We start from the raw sequence: 12,581 nt of genomic DNA on the forward strand, positions 1-12,581 counted from the left end.
GTGCTGGTGCTTCCATGGTCCCCATTCCCATTGAGTCTTCTGGGACTCATATGGGAATGGGGATTAACAATTGCCGCCGCCTGACTTACCGGATCGCCGGGGCTGTAATGCCCGGTAATTCCAGCAAGTCAGGCGGTGGTCATTCATTATGGGTCCGGAGGCTACCTGCCAGTTTTACCAGCACAGTTACCGCCAGACTCGTGATGAGGCCCACATTCTTTAAGATACCGTACTCGGCCAACAACGTTTCAAGTAGTCCAACAGATGGTAAGGTAATAAGGGGGGGGGAGGGGAGAAGGACATACAGAACAAAAAAAGCTACCGTACTAAGTCTGTCTGACCAGACCCAGTACATGCTAGGTAACGTAAGTGCCAGACCTGGAATGAAAGGGAGGGGGGGAAGGGAACAAGTGCGCCCAGTCCAGGGTTAAGTACAGAGAGGTTACAATTCGCAAGAAATGAGTAAAGAAGTGCATAAGTGGTGGGTGGAGTGCAGAGGCCTAGGGGAAAGTGCGAGGACTGACGGGGAGCCTGAAACCTGTGTGGTTCTGGAGGTGCAGCAGGTGACCAGTCGTCAAACAGAGCTGAGAAAGGGAGAGGGAAGTAGGCGATCGTAGTGGGGGAGAGAGAAAGGGGAAGAGAAGAGGAAGATCTTGAGGAGTTTCTGGAACTTAAGGTGATTAGGCTCAAGACAGAGAGAGGCAGGGAGGCTGTTCCAGAGGGAAGTGCCTGAAGAGGAAAGAGATCTGCCCACAAATCTCTGTTTTGAAAAGCGGCTCACCCGGAGGGACTTGGAGCCAGACGAGCGGAGGGCTCTAGAAGGAGAGTATTTAGGGAGACAGAGTTGAAGGTAGTGCGGGCCCTGGCCCCAAAAAGGCCTTGTGGACTATGCAGAGTGTCTTGAACTTGATCCTTGCAGCCCCAGAGAGCTAGTGGAGTGATTTCAGTGCCAGAGGTATGTAGTCCCTGGGCTTGAGGCCCAGGGTAAGTGTGGCGGTTCTGTTCTTGATGAGTTGTAGGGGTCGGAGAGTGGAGGTAGGAAGATTGGGAAAGAGAATGTTGCAATAGTCCAGACTAGAGAGAACCAGTTCTCTGGAGACGGTAAGCCTCTGGGGGAAGGTGAGGAAAGGTTGAATACCTCTGAGGAGGTGCAGCTGGTAGTGGGATTTTTTAGAGGTGTCCGAGATGTGAGAGCAGAAGGAGAGAGTGCAATCGAAGATGACCCCTAGAGTTTGTGCCTCACTGGTGGGTGAGGGCGCAGGGTCAAGGGAGGCCGGCCATAGTGACAGTGGGAAAGTGTGATGTAAAGAATGTAGAGTCTGATAGCAGAGAGAACACTGAGGATCTTACTTTAGGGGGAATGGAGAATATGTTGAGGAAATGTGATTCCAGAAATAATGTTCTAAAGAGCTGTTTGATTTTGGAAAGATACATCTTTTCAGTGTAGGTGGAGTGTGGATAATGAAGGGCTGTCATCCAGAAGTGGATGGCAGACAGGCAGTTTATGTGCATTGTGGAGATCTGTTTACTGAAAACACATCAACAGGCTCAAAAACATTCATATGTGAATGCTTTTCCATCCTTACCAACCTAGACTCAAGTTAGATGCCTTTAGGCATATAATTCCTATTTGTTGTGTGCAACTAATGAGTCTCCCATCAAAGTATTTTCTTTTCCTGACTAATTTAACTGTTTTTTTTGTTTTTAAGATGGACGAAGGAAATGAAACCCTACAGTATGAGTTCATTCTCTTGGGATTGACCGATAACCCAAAGTTGAAGAAGATTCTCTTTGCAGTATTTTCAGTGGTCTATGCTTTCACTGTGGTTGGCAATGTTGGCATCATTTCACTAGTCCAGCTGACCCCCAGTCTTCACACCCCCATGTATTTCTTCCTCCGACATCTGTCCTTTGTCGATCTCAGTTATTGTTCTACCATTGCCCCTAGAATGTTGGTTGACCTGCTTTCCCAAAGTAGGCGGATTTCTTTTGCCAGCTGTGTGGTGCAGCTGTTCTTTCACTTTGCTTTTGGTACTATTGAAGCTTTACTTCTGGCGGCTATGGCTTACGACCGCTATGTTGCAGTATGTCAGCCTTTGCACTACACAACCATCATGACTAGAAGGCTTTGTGTCCAACTGCTGACAGCTGTATACACTGTTGGAATTCTGCACTCAATGATCGAGACGGGCTGCACATTTCATCTGCCATTTTGCCACTGGGAAATTCATCATTTTTGTTGTGACATACCTCCGTTACTCAAATTGTCATGCACAGAAACCATCATCAATGAGGTGGTCATATTCATATTTGGAGGAAGTCTGGCCATTGTTTCACTCCTGTCTGTCCTCATTTCCTATGCAGCCATTATCTCAGCGGTCCTCCGGATGCAGTCCGTGGCGGCTCGACTCAAGGTCTTCTCCACATGTAGCTCCCACTTCACTGGTGTGACATTGTACTATGGCACTATCATATTTACCTATATTCGTCCCTCATCCAGCTATTCCCTAGATCAGGACAAGGCCGTGACTTTATTTTACACTGTTGTGATCCCAATGCTAAATCCCCTGATCTATAGTCTAAGGAACAAGGATGTGAAGGCGGCGTTGAGGAACAAAATTACAATTAAAAAAATGCAGTACTTTTTCCTCAAACAGTTTAATTGTTAATCTGTCAACATATATGGTCAAATTAAAAATATCTTCAATGTTTACTGCTGGGAGTTTTTTGATCATTTAGGCAACGCTCATCTTGGATTGAGCTCGAGGCATTAGAATCTGAGTGCTATTTGGGAATGTGAAGAAACATGCACCCATTGCTATTAATTATGAACTTCATCTAGAGGATGGTTAGCTCTTACTTCGGTGACTGCACTATTAAAATGTTGTTCATGTCACAATTATTAAAAAGTATAATTGCAAACACGTTGCTATTCATGGAACAAAGAATGCTGTGCATTGAATGAACACATTAATGTTCAGGGAATTCAATATTTTTGTTGTATTCAGTTGCATTCCTTAAAACATATGAAACTTTACTTCTAGAAATATGTAATGTCGTGTTTATGGTGATCACTTGTTATGTATTTCATATACTTTCAACTTTAGTGCTTTAGGAATTTGAAAATGCAGCAGCGGCACAAATAATGTGAATGCATTGTATTTCAATTGTTCTTGTGTGTGTGAGAATGATCATATTAAGGTAACATTCAGTGAATTTCAAGGAACAGTGCGGTCCTGCTTTTCGTTTACATACTTTTTGCTTTGATATCAGGAATACAATTAAGATATTATCTCTTGATAATTTTAATAAGATATCTATGGATAGCATATTTTTTAAATATTTGCTTTCATATCAGAAATACAGTTAAGATATTATCTCTTGATAATTTTGATAATAAAATTAAAAAAAATACGTGACATACAGTTAGCAACTATAAGAAGGAAAGGTACACCAAAAAATAAATACGCCTGGGAAAATATTGAATTCCAATTGTCACTGGCATGGACACAGGAACACCCATTTCCCAACTCTTGTGACTCATATGTGGTCACACAATGGACACTGCAGTTTGTAAAGGCTGTTGTATGTTGTAATGTCAGTTTTGCCCCTTACAAATGTGGGTTTCACAATTTTGAAACTATACCAAAAGACCCCTTTCTGCATATGTAAAACATCTGTTGGTTGGGTGAAGGAAGGGGGTGGCCATAGAGGTGTAAAAAGCCAAAATGATAGGTAATTACTTTTTTCTTACAACATTATGATCTGCTCACTCCTTTCAACTCCATGCCGATGGTCTGTCCATTTCTTGATCTCATCTGACTTGCAACTTCCAGCTATATTAAAATGGATGGATGACAACCCCAGGCTGAAGAAGAAGGTGAGAAACTTTAATAAAGTCACTCCCACAGCATTTATCAGTTTGAATAAACCTAGGTTTGCTAACTTGACCTCAACCTGGGACACAGATCGGTTTAGTCACTCAGTTTCAGCAGGTAACATCGATGACTGTCAATACGTTGGCTCAGGACAAACATAGGATTATAAAAACCAAGACCAAAAAGAACGCTTGTTTCAGTAGCAAAGTGATCTTGTACAGGAAAATCAAGAGAACCTGTGAAAAGAATTGCGGCAGGGTCCAGTGTCGTAAAAGCAAGATTGCTTACAAACAGGTGGCAGCAGGTTAAAAATAAGCCATTTTTCGGCTAAACAGGAATATTATAACATCAGAATTGCAAGCGCCAATCAAGTTTGCGGGAACAATTTTCTATACTAAAGGAATTAGAAGGGAGAAAGACCCCTGATTCCGATCACATAAAAAGTGATATGTTGTGCCAGAATATTAAGAATGAATCAATAAAGAAAATCGATAAGCACCATCTAGCCATCAAAGAGTTAGAAAAACGCTTGCAATGTACTCGTTCTTGTATGACATAAGATTGTAACTCTTTTGTTACATCTAATACTCCTCCCCCTAAGTTTCATTTTAGTAGGTCTCTGTAAGTGAAGTTTATAAAATTTGTGTCAGGCCTGAAACCCACTTCTTGTAGGGGGATATTTGTCCAGCTAGCGTAATCAAGGATTCATTAAAGTGTCTCACGCCTTGGATTACAAAAATTGTTAACTCCACTTTCTTGACCTCATGCATACCTAATTTTTTAATTGAAGCTTGGATTACCCAATTTCTATAAAACAAAACCTTAGATCTTGATGTTGCTGGTAACTATCATCCCATCATTAATGTCCCCTGTATTTTGAAGATTTTGGACAGTATAGCATACCTGCAGCTTCAGTAACATATTGAAAGTAAAACCTTAGTCTGGAGACATGATGGTACTTAGACTGCCCTGCTCGATCTAAAGGATACTCTTTTAGGAATTGTCAAATTGTCGAGAATGGCCACATGGCCTTATTGATGTTACTTGATCTCTCTGCTGGCTTCGACCTTGTGGACCATACTGTACTGCTGAACAGGGTTATTGAAATCATGAATTGTTCATATAGTACAGTAGCTTGGATTAGAACCTTTCTGGGCCCTTGGTCGGCCAAGGTCACGATCGGAGAAATCAAGGCCTCCCCTCTCCCATTGTTGTGTGGTGTTCCACGGGGTTCCTGCCTTTCTCTGACACTGTTTAACATATACACACTCCCATTGTTTGACCTTCTGGATAGTTCTAGGGTCAAGTACATGAACTACGCTGGTGACACCCAGATTATTTTTGAACTCTTGGGCAATTTTAATCCAGATTGAAACCCATAAATCCTGATTTAGTCCTGGATGGCCATGAACTCCTTGGCCCTCAATGACAATAAGACTGCGTTGCAGATTGTGGGGTCAGGTCCGTGATTTAAGAAGTTGGAGTCATGGAACTGTCAATTTAAGATAGCTGACTGCATTATAACTGTAGCTCTGTTTGTAAAAACTCTTGGAGCATACTTATGCTCTGAGCTGTAGATGAAAAGGCATATTGCACATATGTGATCCTCATGCGCATATTCCACCAAAATATTGGGGCAGATTAGTCCATACCTATCAGTGGAAAATAGATCCTTTTTGGCTTGTGCCAAACTAGATTAGTGCAATGGTTTGTTGGCAGGTACATTGTAAACCAACCTGAACACTCTCCAGGTCATCCAAACCAGTGCTGCAAGGGCCGTCCGAGGGCTGAGCAAGTCAGAGCAAACATAAAGAAACATCAAAGCTTGTACCACCAACATTTTTTTATTTAAAAGCGCCTGGAATAGCTTATTGCCATCGTTAGATCACAGTAGTCTCAGTCTAGGCGCATTTTATAGCCGATCAGACAGATAGTGCAGGACTTAGCCACCCTGACATCTGTGTGTCTTTCTGAGAATGTTATGTGAAATTTTCTGTAGAACAGGCAACCAGTGAAACGATCTTCTTGTATCTTAAGCAAGAAGATTGTTTCACTGGTTGCCTGTTCTACAGAGAATTTCACATAACATTCTCAGAAAGACACACAGATGTCAGGGTGGCAAAGTCCTGCGCTATCTGTCTGATCGGCTATAAAATGCGCCTAGACTGAGACTACTGTGATCTAACGATGGCAATAAGCTATTCCAGGCGCATTTAAATAAAAAAATGTTGGTGGTACAAGCTTTGATGTTTCTTTATGTTTTATGTGCTCACTGAGAACTTTGTGTTGCGCATAACGAGTAATAAATAACAACAACAAAAATAAAATACATAGCAGGTTTGCCAAAGTAGCACTGATTTCAAACGTATCAATCACTTAAACATCTATTTATTTCGGGTATCCTTCCCTAAATTCCTCCATCATAGAATACATTTTCAAATCACATAGTTACATATCATCAAAGCAAATTCACGATAAACAATCTAGAACACACAAACATTAATAAAATACCACTTTTTTGGCTCTTGAGAAGGCCCAAACATGTATCATCTCTACGAGGGATGGACATTGATAATAGGGACACACACCATTCCACAACCCAATAATTAAAACATATAATGACAGACATTCTTGCCTTGTGGCCAGTGAATAAATATTCCAATTCCCCATACATGGCCAGTTTTGCTAATGTCACTGATTCACCGGAAGAACCAGAGACAGAAAGGCTTGCCCTATATGGCACTAGAGGGCTAGCTTGAGGAACTTCCTCTGGATTGATGAAGATTTGATAATATAGCTAGCAAACACTTCCTCACCTGATTTAAAATGTAAGACAACAGTGAGTAATCTTTTTATGAAGCTATGAAGGAGAGCACTATAAGGGGTGTTATACCAAAAGGGAAACACGCCAGAAGCTAAAGATGTGAAGGCGAGCATAGCTACACTCTAGGTAAAGAGCCTTCATCACAAAGACATGTGCAGTAAAGCCTGAAGCCTCACCTCGAATAAGCAAGAAACAGCTGTTCAAACATGGCAGTTTGCAGTATCTCTTCAATGTTATAATGCAGTAATGTGCAATGGAAGTATATAAAATATTCAATTTCAAACATTCCCCCACACTCACTTCCATGTCCAGTCTTACCTGCTTGGTAGTGCCACTGTGAAGACCAGACCTTTAAGATAATTCAGTTGCATTGCTCCTTCATGTAATTTATTTATATCTCAAACGTAATGGACCTTGTGGAGTTTTAGAGCTGTAACTGGGTGAATTACATGGAAAACATAATAAATAAGGGTACTTCAACACTCTTTTACTCTTCACATGAACGGGTTAGCAGAAAACTTACTGGGCAGGAAACCAATTCTAAAGGTAGATTCTAAGACAACAGAGTGGGGAAGGATATATAAATCAGATCCAGTGAAGAACCTATTCTAAGAGGTTCCTACTGACCTCAATCCAAACTCCAGTCCCTATGCTAAATCACAAGCTCCTCGGATTTACTCAATGTGCAAAGTCCCCTGTTCACTCTCGGGACATGCAGTGGATGCACAAAGGGGATGAGATGTCTCTCAAAGCTAGCAGGCCAATGGCCCTGGGGTGGCGTCTAGATGATCCCCTGGTCATCCTCACTTGATCACTTTTGTAGTGTACGGGGCAGTCAATGCACCAACTAGGGACAGTGTCCCTTTATGAGGCACAGCCATTACACCTGGGAAGTGGAGACCATGCATACCTTTGCTTCTAATGCTTGTCTCTCCTCGCTCAAGTGCAGAAATGTCACTCACTGAGAATGAGAGGAACCTCAATGAGGAAGGAATACTCGCCAATCAACGAGCAAACCATTGTGCAATGCTTCCACTCTCATACCATTAGAATCAGATAGACTGAGGGAAACCATCCAAGCAGAAGGGTTAGGGGTTAACAGCCAGAGAGAATACCAGCCCCAAGTCCTACATCAGCACTATCAGCCTTTCTCACAGTCCGGCCCCATTATCCATCCCTACACCACCAGCTTGAAGTCAGATACCCTTATTCTATTTACCAAGGGAGAGTCTGGCAGGCAGAACTAGGACATGGCTGAAAGAGGGAGGACCACCCAAATGTAGGGATGACCCCAAACCAAGCAGGGCTGTGATAATTCTCTGGGATGGAGGGCAACAGTCAATCCTTATCCCAGCTGAAACACCTGAATCCTTTTTTAACAGAGAGAGAGACTGGGAAGTGGTGCAAAAGCCCTATACAAAGCCATGGATTAATTCTGAGAGTGGAAGTGGTAGAAGAGCGAGCTGAATACCAGCTTGCCAAGAAGGCCCACTTGCCAAGGGACCCTCTGTAGCCCCCCATATTCCCCATCCTTACCAAGACGGACCTTGCCAAGAAGGCCCACTTTCAACTGGACCTCCTAAGAGGCATTTTCCCTTTCCTCACCTCCCACCAGAAACTCAATGGCCCCGATTCATGGAATAATTTGTGGGGAGTATCAGAACTTTGCGTGCCATAATGGAATCGACTTTGCAGGACTTTTCTGGGACTTGCAGGGACTCTGCGCAGGTCCGGCACATTTCTGGGAGCAGACAAGCGCCTTGTGTGCGACTCTTTGCAGAGTGTGGGCCGGGCCTATGCGGAGACCCAAATAGGGGGCGGAACATGCAGAATGAGGAGGAACAAGGGAAAATGTGTGAGTGTTGAGGGATGGTTCACGGCAAGCAATTGCACGACCATTCCACTGCAAACCCAACTGATTAATGGATTCCAACATGGACCCTTGCGTCGGGAAAAGGCACACGCAAACCCTGTTATCCATCTGCCATATGATAGCAGGCATAAAGTTGAACGTGCATAGGAACCAATGCATACAAAGCACACAATACACATCAAACCAATGTCCTCAGCTACAATGAACCCAACAATAGGAGGAGCTATCATCCACAGACATTGGAGGAGGAGATGGCCCCAATTCCTGCACAACGTACCATGCTTTTTGGGATGCCTGATGACCAGGTATATGCTTGGTACTGGTTCCCCCCCTCATGTACTCCTGGACCTTGTTTGGGAGTGGGAACATGACCTAGCATCACCCACCAACTGCTCCCAGGCCTTTAGCCCCCTTGAGAAAGTGCATACTGCACTCCATTTCATTGCAACTGGTTCCTTCAGAGAACCACAGCAATAGTTGATGGGATATCGCAGGCTACACAATCCCGCTCTCTCCACTAGGTATTGGCATGCATAACAGCACGTGTGCTTATGTGCACAGGCACATATATATGCCCCGAACACTGGATGAAAGGCAGAGAGTGTGCCAGGAATTCTACACAGTAGCACACTTCCCACGTGTACTAGGTGCAATTGACTGTACACATGTAGCGCTATGCCCCCCCCCCCGATTGATGGAACACATCTACCGCAATAGCAAGCACTGGCACTCTATTAATGTGCAGGTAGTGTGTGACACTAATGGACTGATCATGGAAGTGTATGCCAATTTCCCTGACAGCACACATGATAGCTACATCTAGCACCAGTCACCACTTCACCGGGCCCCGGCATCTGGAAAATATGGCAACACATGGCTTATCAGTGAGCATGAACTGTCACACAAATGCATGCCATGTGCCAGAGGTTACGATTCATTCTAAACCTTCCAGCCATCACCTCTTTTGTTTTGCTGTGACACACTGAACAACAGACCATGGCCCTCATTACGACCCTGGCGTTGGACGATGGTGCTAATAGCACCATGGTCCATGGCGGTAACTTACCAACTCTGCCATGGCCGAATGGGGAATTACCGCCCCATTCCGAGGTTGGCGGGGCGGTAATTCCCCATGCCGCCATGGCCCTCCCCATTCCCATTTTTGCCCCATAGGGCTCAATGGGAATAGGGAAGGCGCTAACTATGGTGCCGCAAATTGCGGCTCCGTATTTAGCACCAAGGTCCCTTTGCGGGTTGGATTTTTAATGCCTGCAAAAAGCAGGCGTTAAAATCGCCTACCCGCAAAGGGACCTCATAATCAGGCGTTAAGGGGTTAACGGCGCCGCCACCTTTTACAGCGCCGTTAACCCCTTAACGCCAGGGTTGTAATGAGGGCCCATGACAATAAATGCCAATAACTACCATGTTCACAATTGCAGGGGACTGTGACTACCTGCTGTCACCATTCATGATGACACTGTTTCGGAATCATGCCACACCAGATGAGGTAAAATACAATTCAGCACATGTATTTATTATTATTATTTATTTATTTATATTCATATAGCGCGAAAGCAGCCCAGGGGCATTGAGGCGCTGTTACTTGCAAGAACTTAGTTACTCAGGTACAGGCATGGTAGCGGTCGTTGACACATTATGAATACTACAAAACATCATACTGTTGTTACAGATATTGCACATGGTCATTATATTACAATTTATGCAACGGGTCATATGATAAGTATTCATGCTGATGTGAAGGGCCTTATGTGAAGAGGATGGTTTTCAAAGCTTTGCGGAAGGTTGTGAGGGAGGCCTCACCTCGGATAGTGGGAGGTAGGGCATTCCAGTGAGTGGGTGCGAGATAAGGGAAGCTGGATCCGCCCGCTCTGGCTCTTTTTACTAGTTGCACAGAGAGCATGTTGGTATACGGTGATCTGTAGCCACTAAGGCCATAGTGGAGCGCACATTTTGGGTGCTAAAGTCACGTTTCCGCTCCCATGACCACTCTGGTGGGGTATTGCTGTATGCCCCACCAGTAGTATGTAAAATTATAGTGCCAGCATGTGTACTGCACAATGTTGTCGCACAGTGTGGCGTACCAGGTGTGACAGGCACCACCCCTGCCCTTGGCTGGCCAATGGGCACGTGGAGAGGCTGCACACACCCAGCTGGTGCAAACCTACTTCACCTAAAAACCAGCCCCTGTGGAGCACACACAGCAAGGCCACAACACATGCACCATTCCATGATGAATTGGGGCCTTTCCTCTGTGCCCACAACACCCTGATAATGTGTGTCTGGGAGAGACATAAAATAACATGTACAAACAGTGCTACAGATAAGAATTGGAAGTGGGAGTATTGTACTCCCAATTTCAAAATTAGGGAGTAAAATGATTTCATAGGGAGTAAACATGTAAGTCCAATTCACAATGAGAGAAATGCAGAAGCGAGTACAAATATGCTCTAACTGAAAATCTGCAAATATTTGGGGAAAGATACATTCCTCTGCATCTAGTCTTTACTTCTTCCATTCAGGAAGTGTAAATATCAATGGACACCTGTGGTACTATGTGCACCACTGGGCCAAACATATCCATTTAGTTTTCAGGGTGAAAACATGGGCGCACGATTCCACATGCCTTGTTGCATAAATAATCTTTTTGGGGAATATTTACACTCCCTATTCTTATTTGACGTGACTATGTGCCAATTTGTATGGAGTGGAAGTGGCTGATACACCACTAATCTAGAGGGCTGTGCACAAATCACCAACACAGTCATAGCAACTGGAAACAGCAATGTCCATGTATTACATCCAAAAACAGAAAACACAAGCAATAAAGTCCTTGACCACTGTCACATGGACACCAACCACTATTCTGTACATAGCCCCCAAACCCTCAAACTACATACACGAGAACACAAGTAGGGAGGTACGGTACAAAATGTAAATTAGCAAGCAACACATGTGAGGAGTGCCCTGGATCCCCTATGCATGTTCCACAACAATATACAGGTCAAGTGGCCAACCCATTCCCTGACAAGTATGTGGACAATACACATTCACATCAAAATAGTCATGCAGACTTTGAGAAATGCAACTGCACTGCAGTAAAGATGCACATCTCACCTCAAACCTTTTACCTTGTGAGCCTGCACCAGCTGCACCCTGGAATGCATGGATGTCTCCCTCTGTAGGCCTGCAAACCACCCAACTCTGAAGATGTGTCCAGTACACGCATACAACAGCAACGTCCCTTTCAATTGCAGCAACCATATCTCCCCAGCAGAATGCCTCCGTAGAGAAAAACAACACAAGGTCAGGGCAGGCAACACATCCATGCACCCAATTACACAGCAATATGTGCCCCCCTGAATGCTATGCAACAAGGGCAAACAAGAACTCACCAGCCACGCATCACCATGTGTCCCTGCACCAATGCAGCCAGATCCACCCACCTCATGCCAATTCAATGAAATAAAAACACACAGGGACACCTTACCCACCCACAACACCTACACTGCCAGCCCTCCATATAGCCATGCATTGAAGGATCAGGTAACACTTACCCCTTGTCATGGTGATGAGACATTGCGAACACTCAGATCGAACCACAGTCAGAATGACAATGAGAGGTTGGAAACTCAGGATCTCCTTGGAAGTACTCTCAAAGCCACTATAGGGCATCCCCTGATTAACATGGCAGCGGGACAGTGCATTAAACATTGGCAAGGGAGCTGATGGTGCAAAGCCCTAGATGATGGGATGAAAACATATCAGCAATTGCCTCGAAGACAGGATCCGGCAGAAGGTAGTTGTTCACAAAGGCAGCAGTCATACAGGAAGGCAGGGCACACAGGCAACTGGCATGAAAGGGACAAGCAAACATGAGAAATGAATGCAAAACCGAGGCCAAGGATCCTGCCACACAAAAGGGAGCAGGCAACACGCAAGTGGAAGGGAAGGCAGACTTCACAAGGACTGGATTGAACGGGGACCA

At 44.3% G+C, this 12,581-nt stretch overlaps 2 protein-coding genes across 3 annotated transcripts in view; one reads left to right on the forward strand and one right to left on the reverse strand.

Annotated features, from left to right (window-relative positions):
* Positions 1-12,581, reverse strand: part of LOC138513745 (scavenger receptor cysteine-rich type 1 protein M130-like) — a 490,460-nt gene that overhangs the window by 20,399 nt on the left and 457,480 nt on the right. The gene's annotated exons all lie outside the window — the stretch shown is intronic.
* On the forward strand, positions 1,710-2,669 carry LOC138514507 (olfactory receptor 5AR1-like). Its single transcript, XM_069629980.1, has one exon. It carries the CDS (start codon positions 1,710-1,712, stop codon positions 2,667-2,669), a length of 960 nt encoding a protein of 319 aa, XP_069486081.1.

This window comes from Ambystoma mexicanum, chromosome 12, assembly GCF_040938575.1.
Source record: "Ambystoma mexicanum isolate Mex_15411 chromosome 12, UKY_AmexF1_1, whole genome shotgun sequence".
Lineage (NCBI taxonomy): Eukaryota > Metazoa > Chordata > Amphibia > Caudata > Ambystomatidae > Ambystoma > Ambystoma mexicanum.

Excerpts from the sequence above, each read along its gene's own strand:
- LOC138514507 (XM_069629980.1), top strand. The coding sequence starts at position 1,710 with ATGGACGAAGGAAATGAAACCCTACAGTATGAGTTCATTCTCTTGGGA.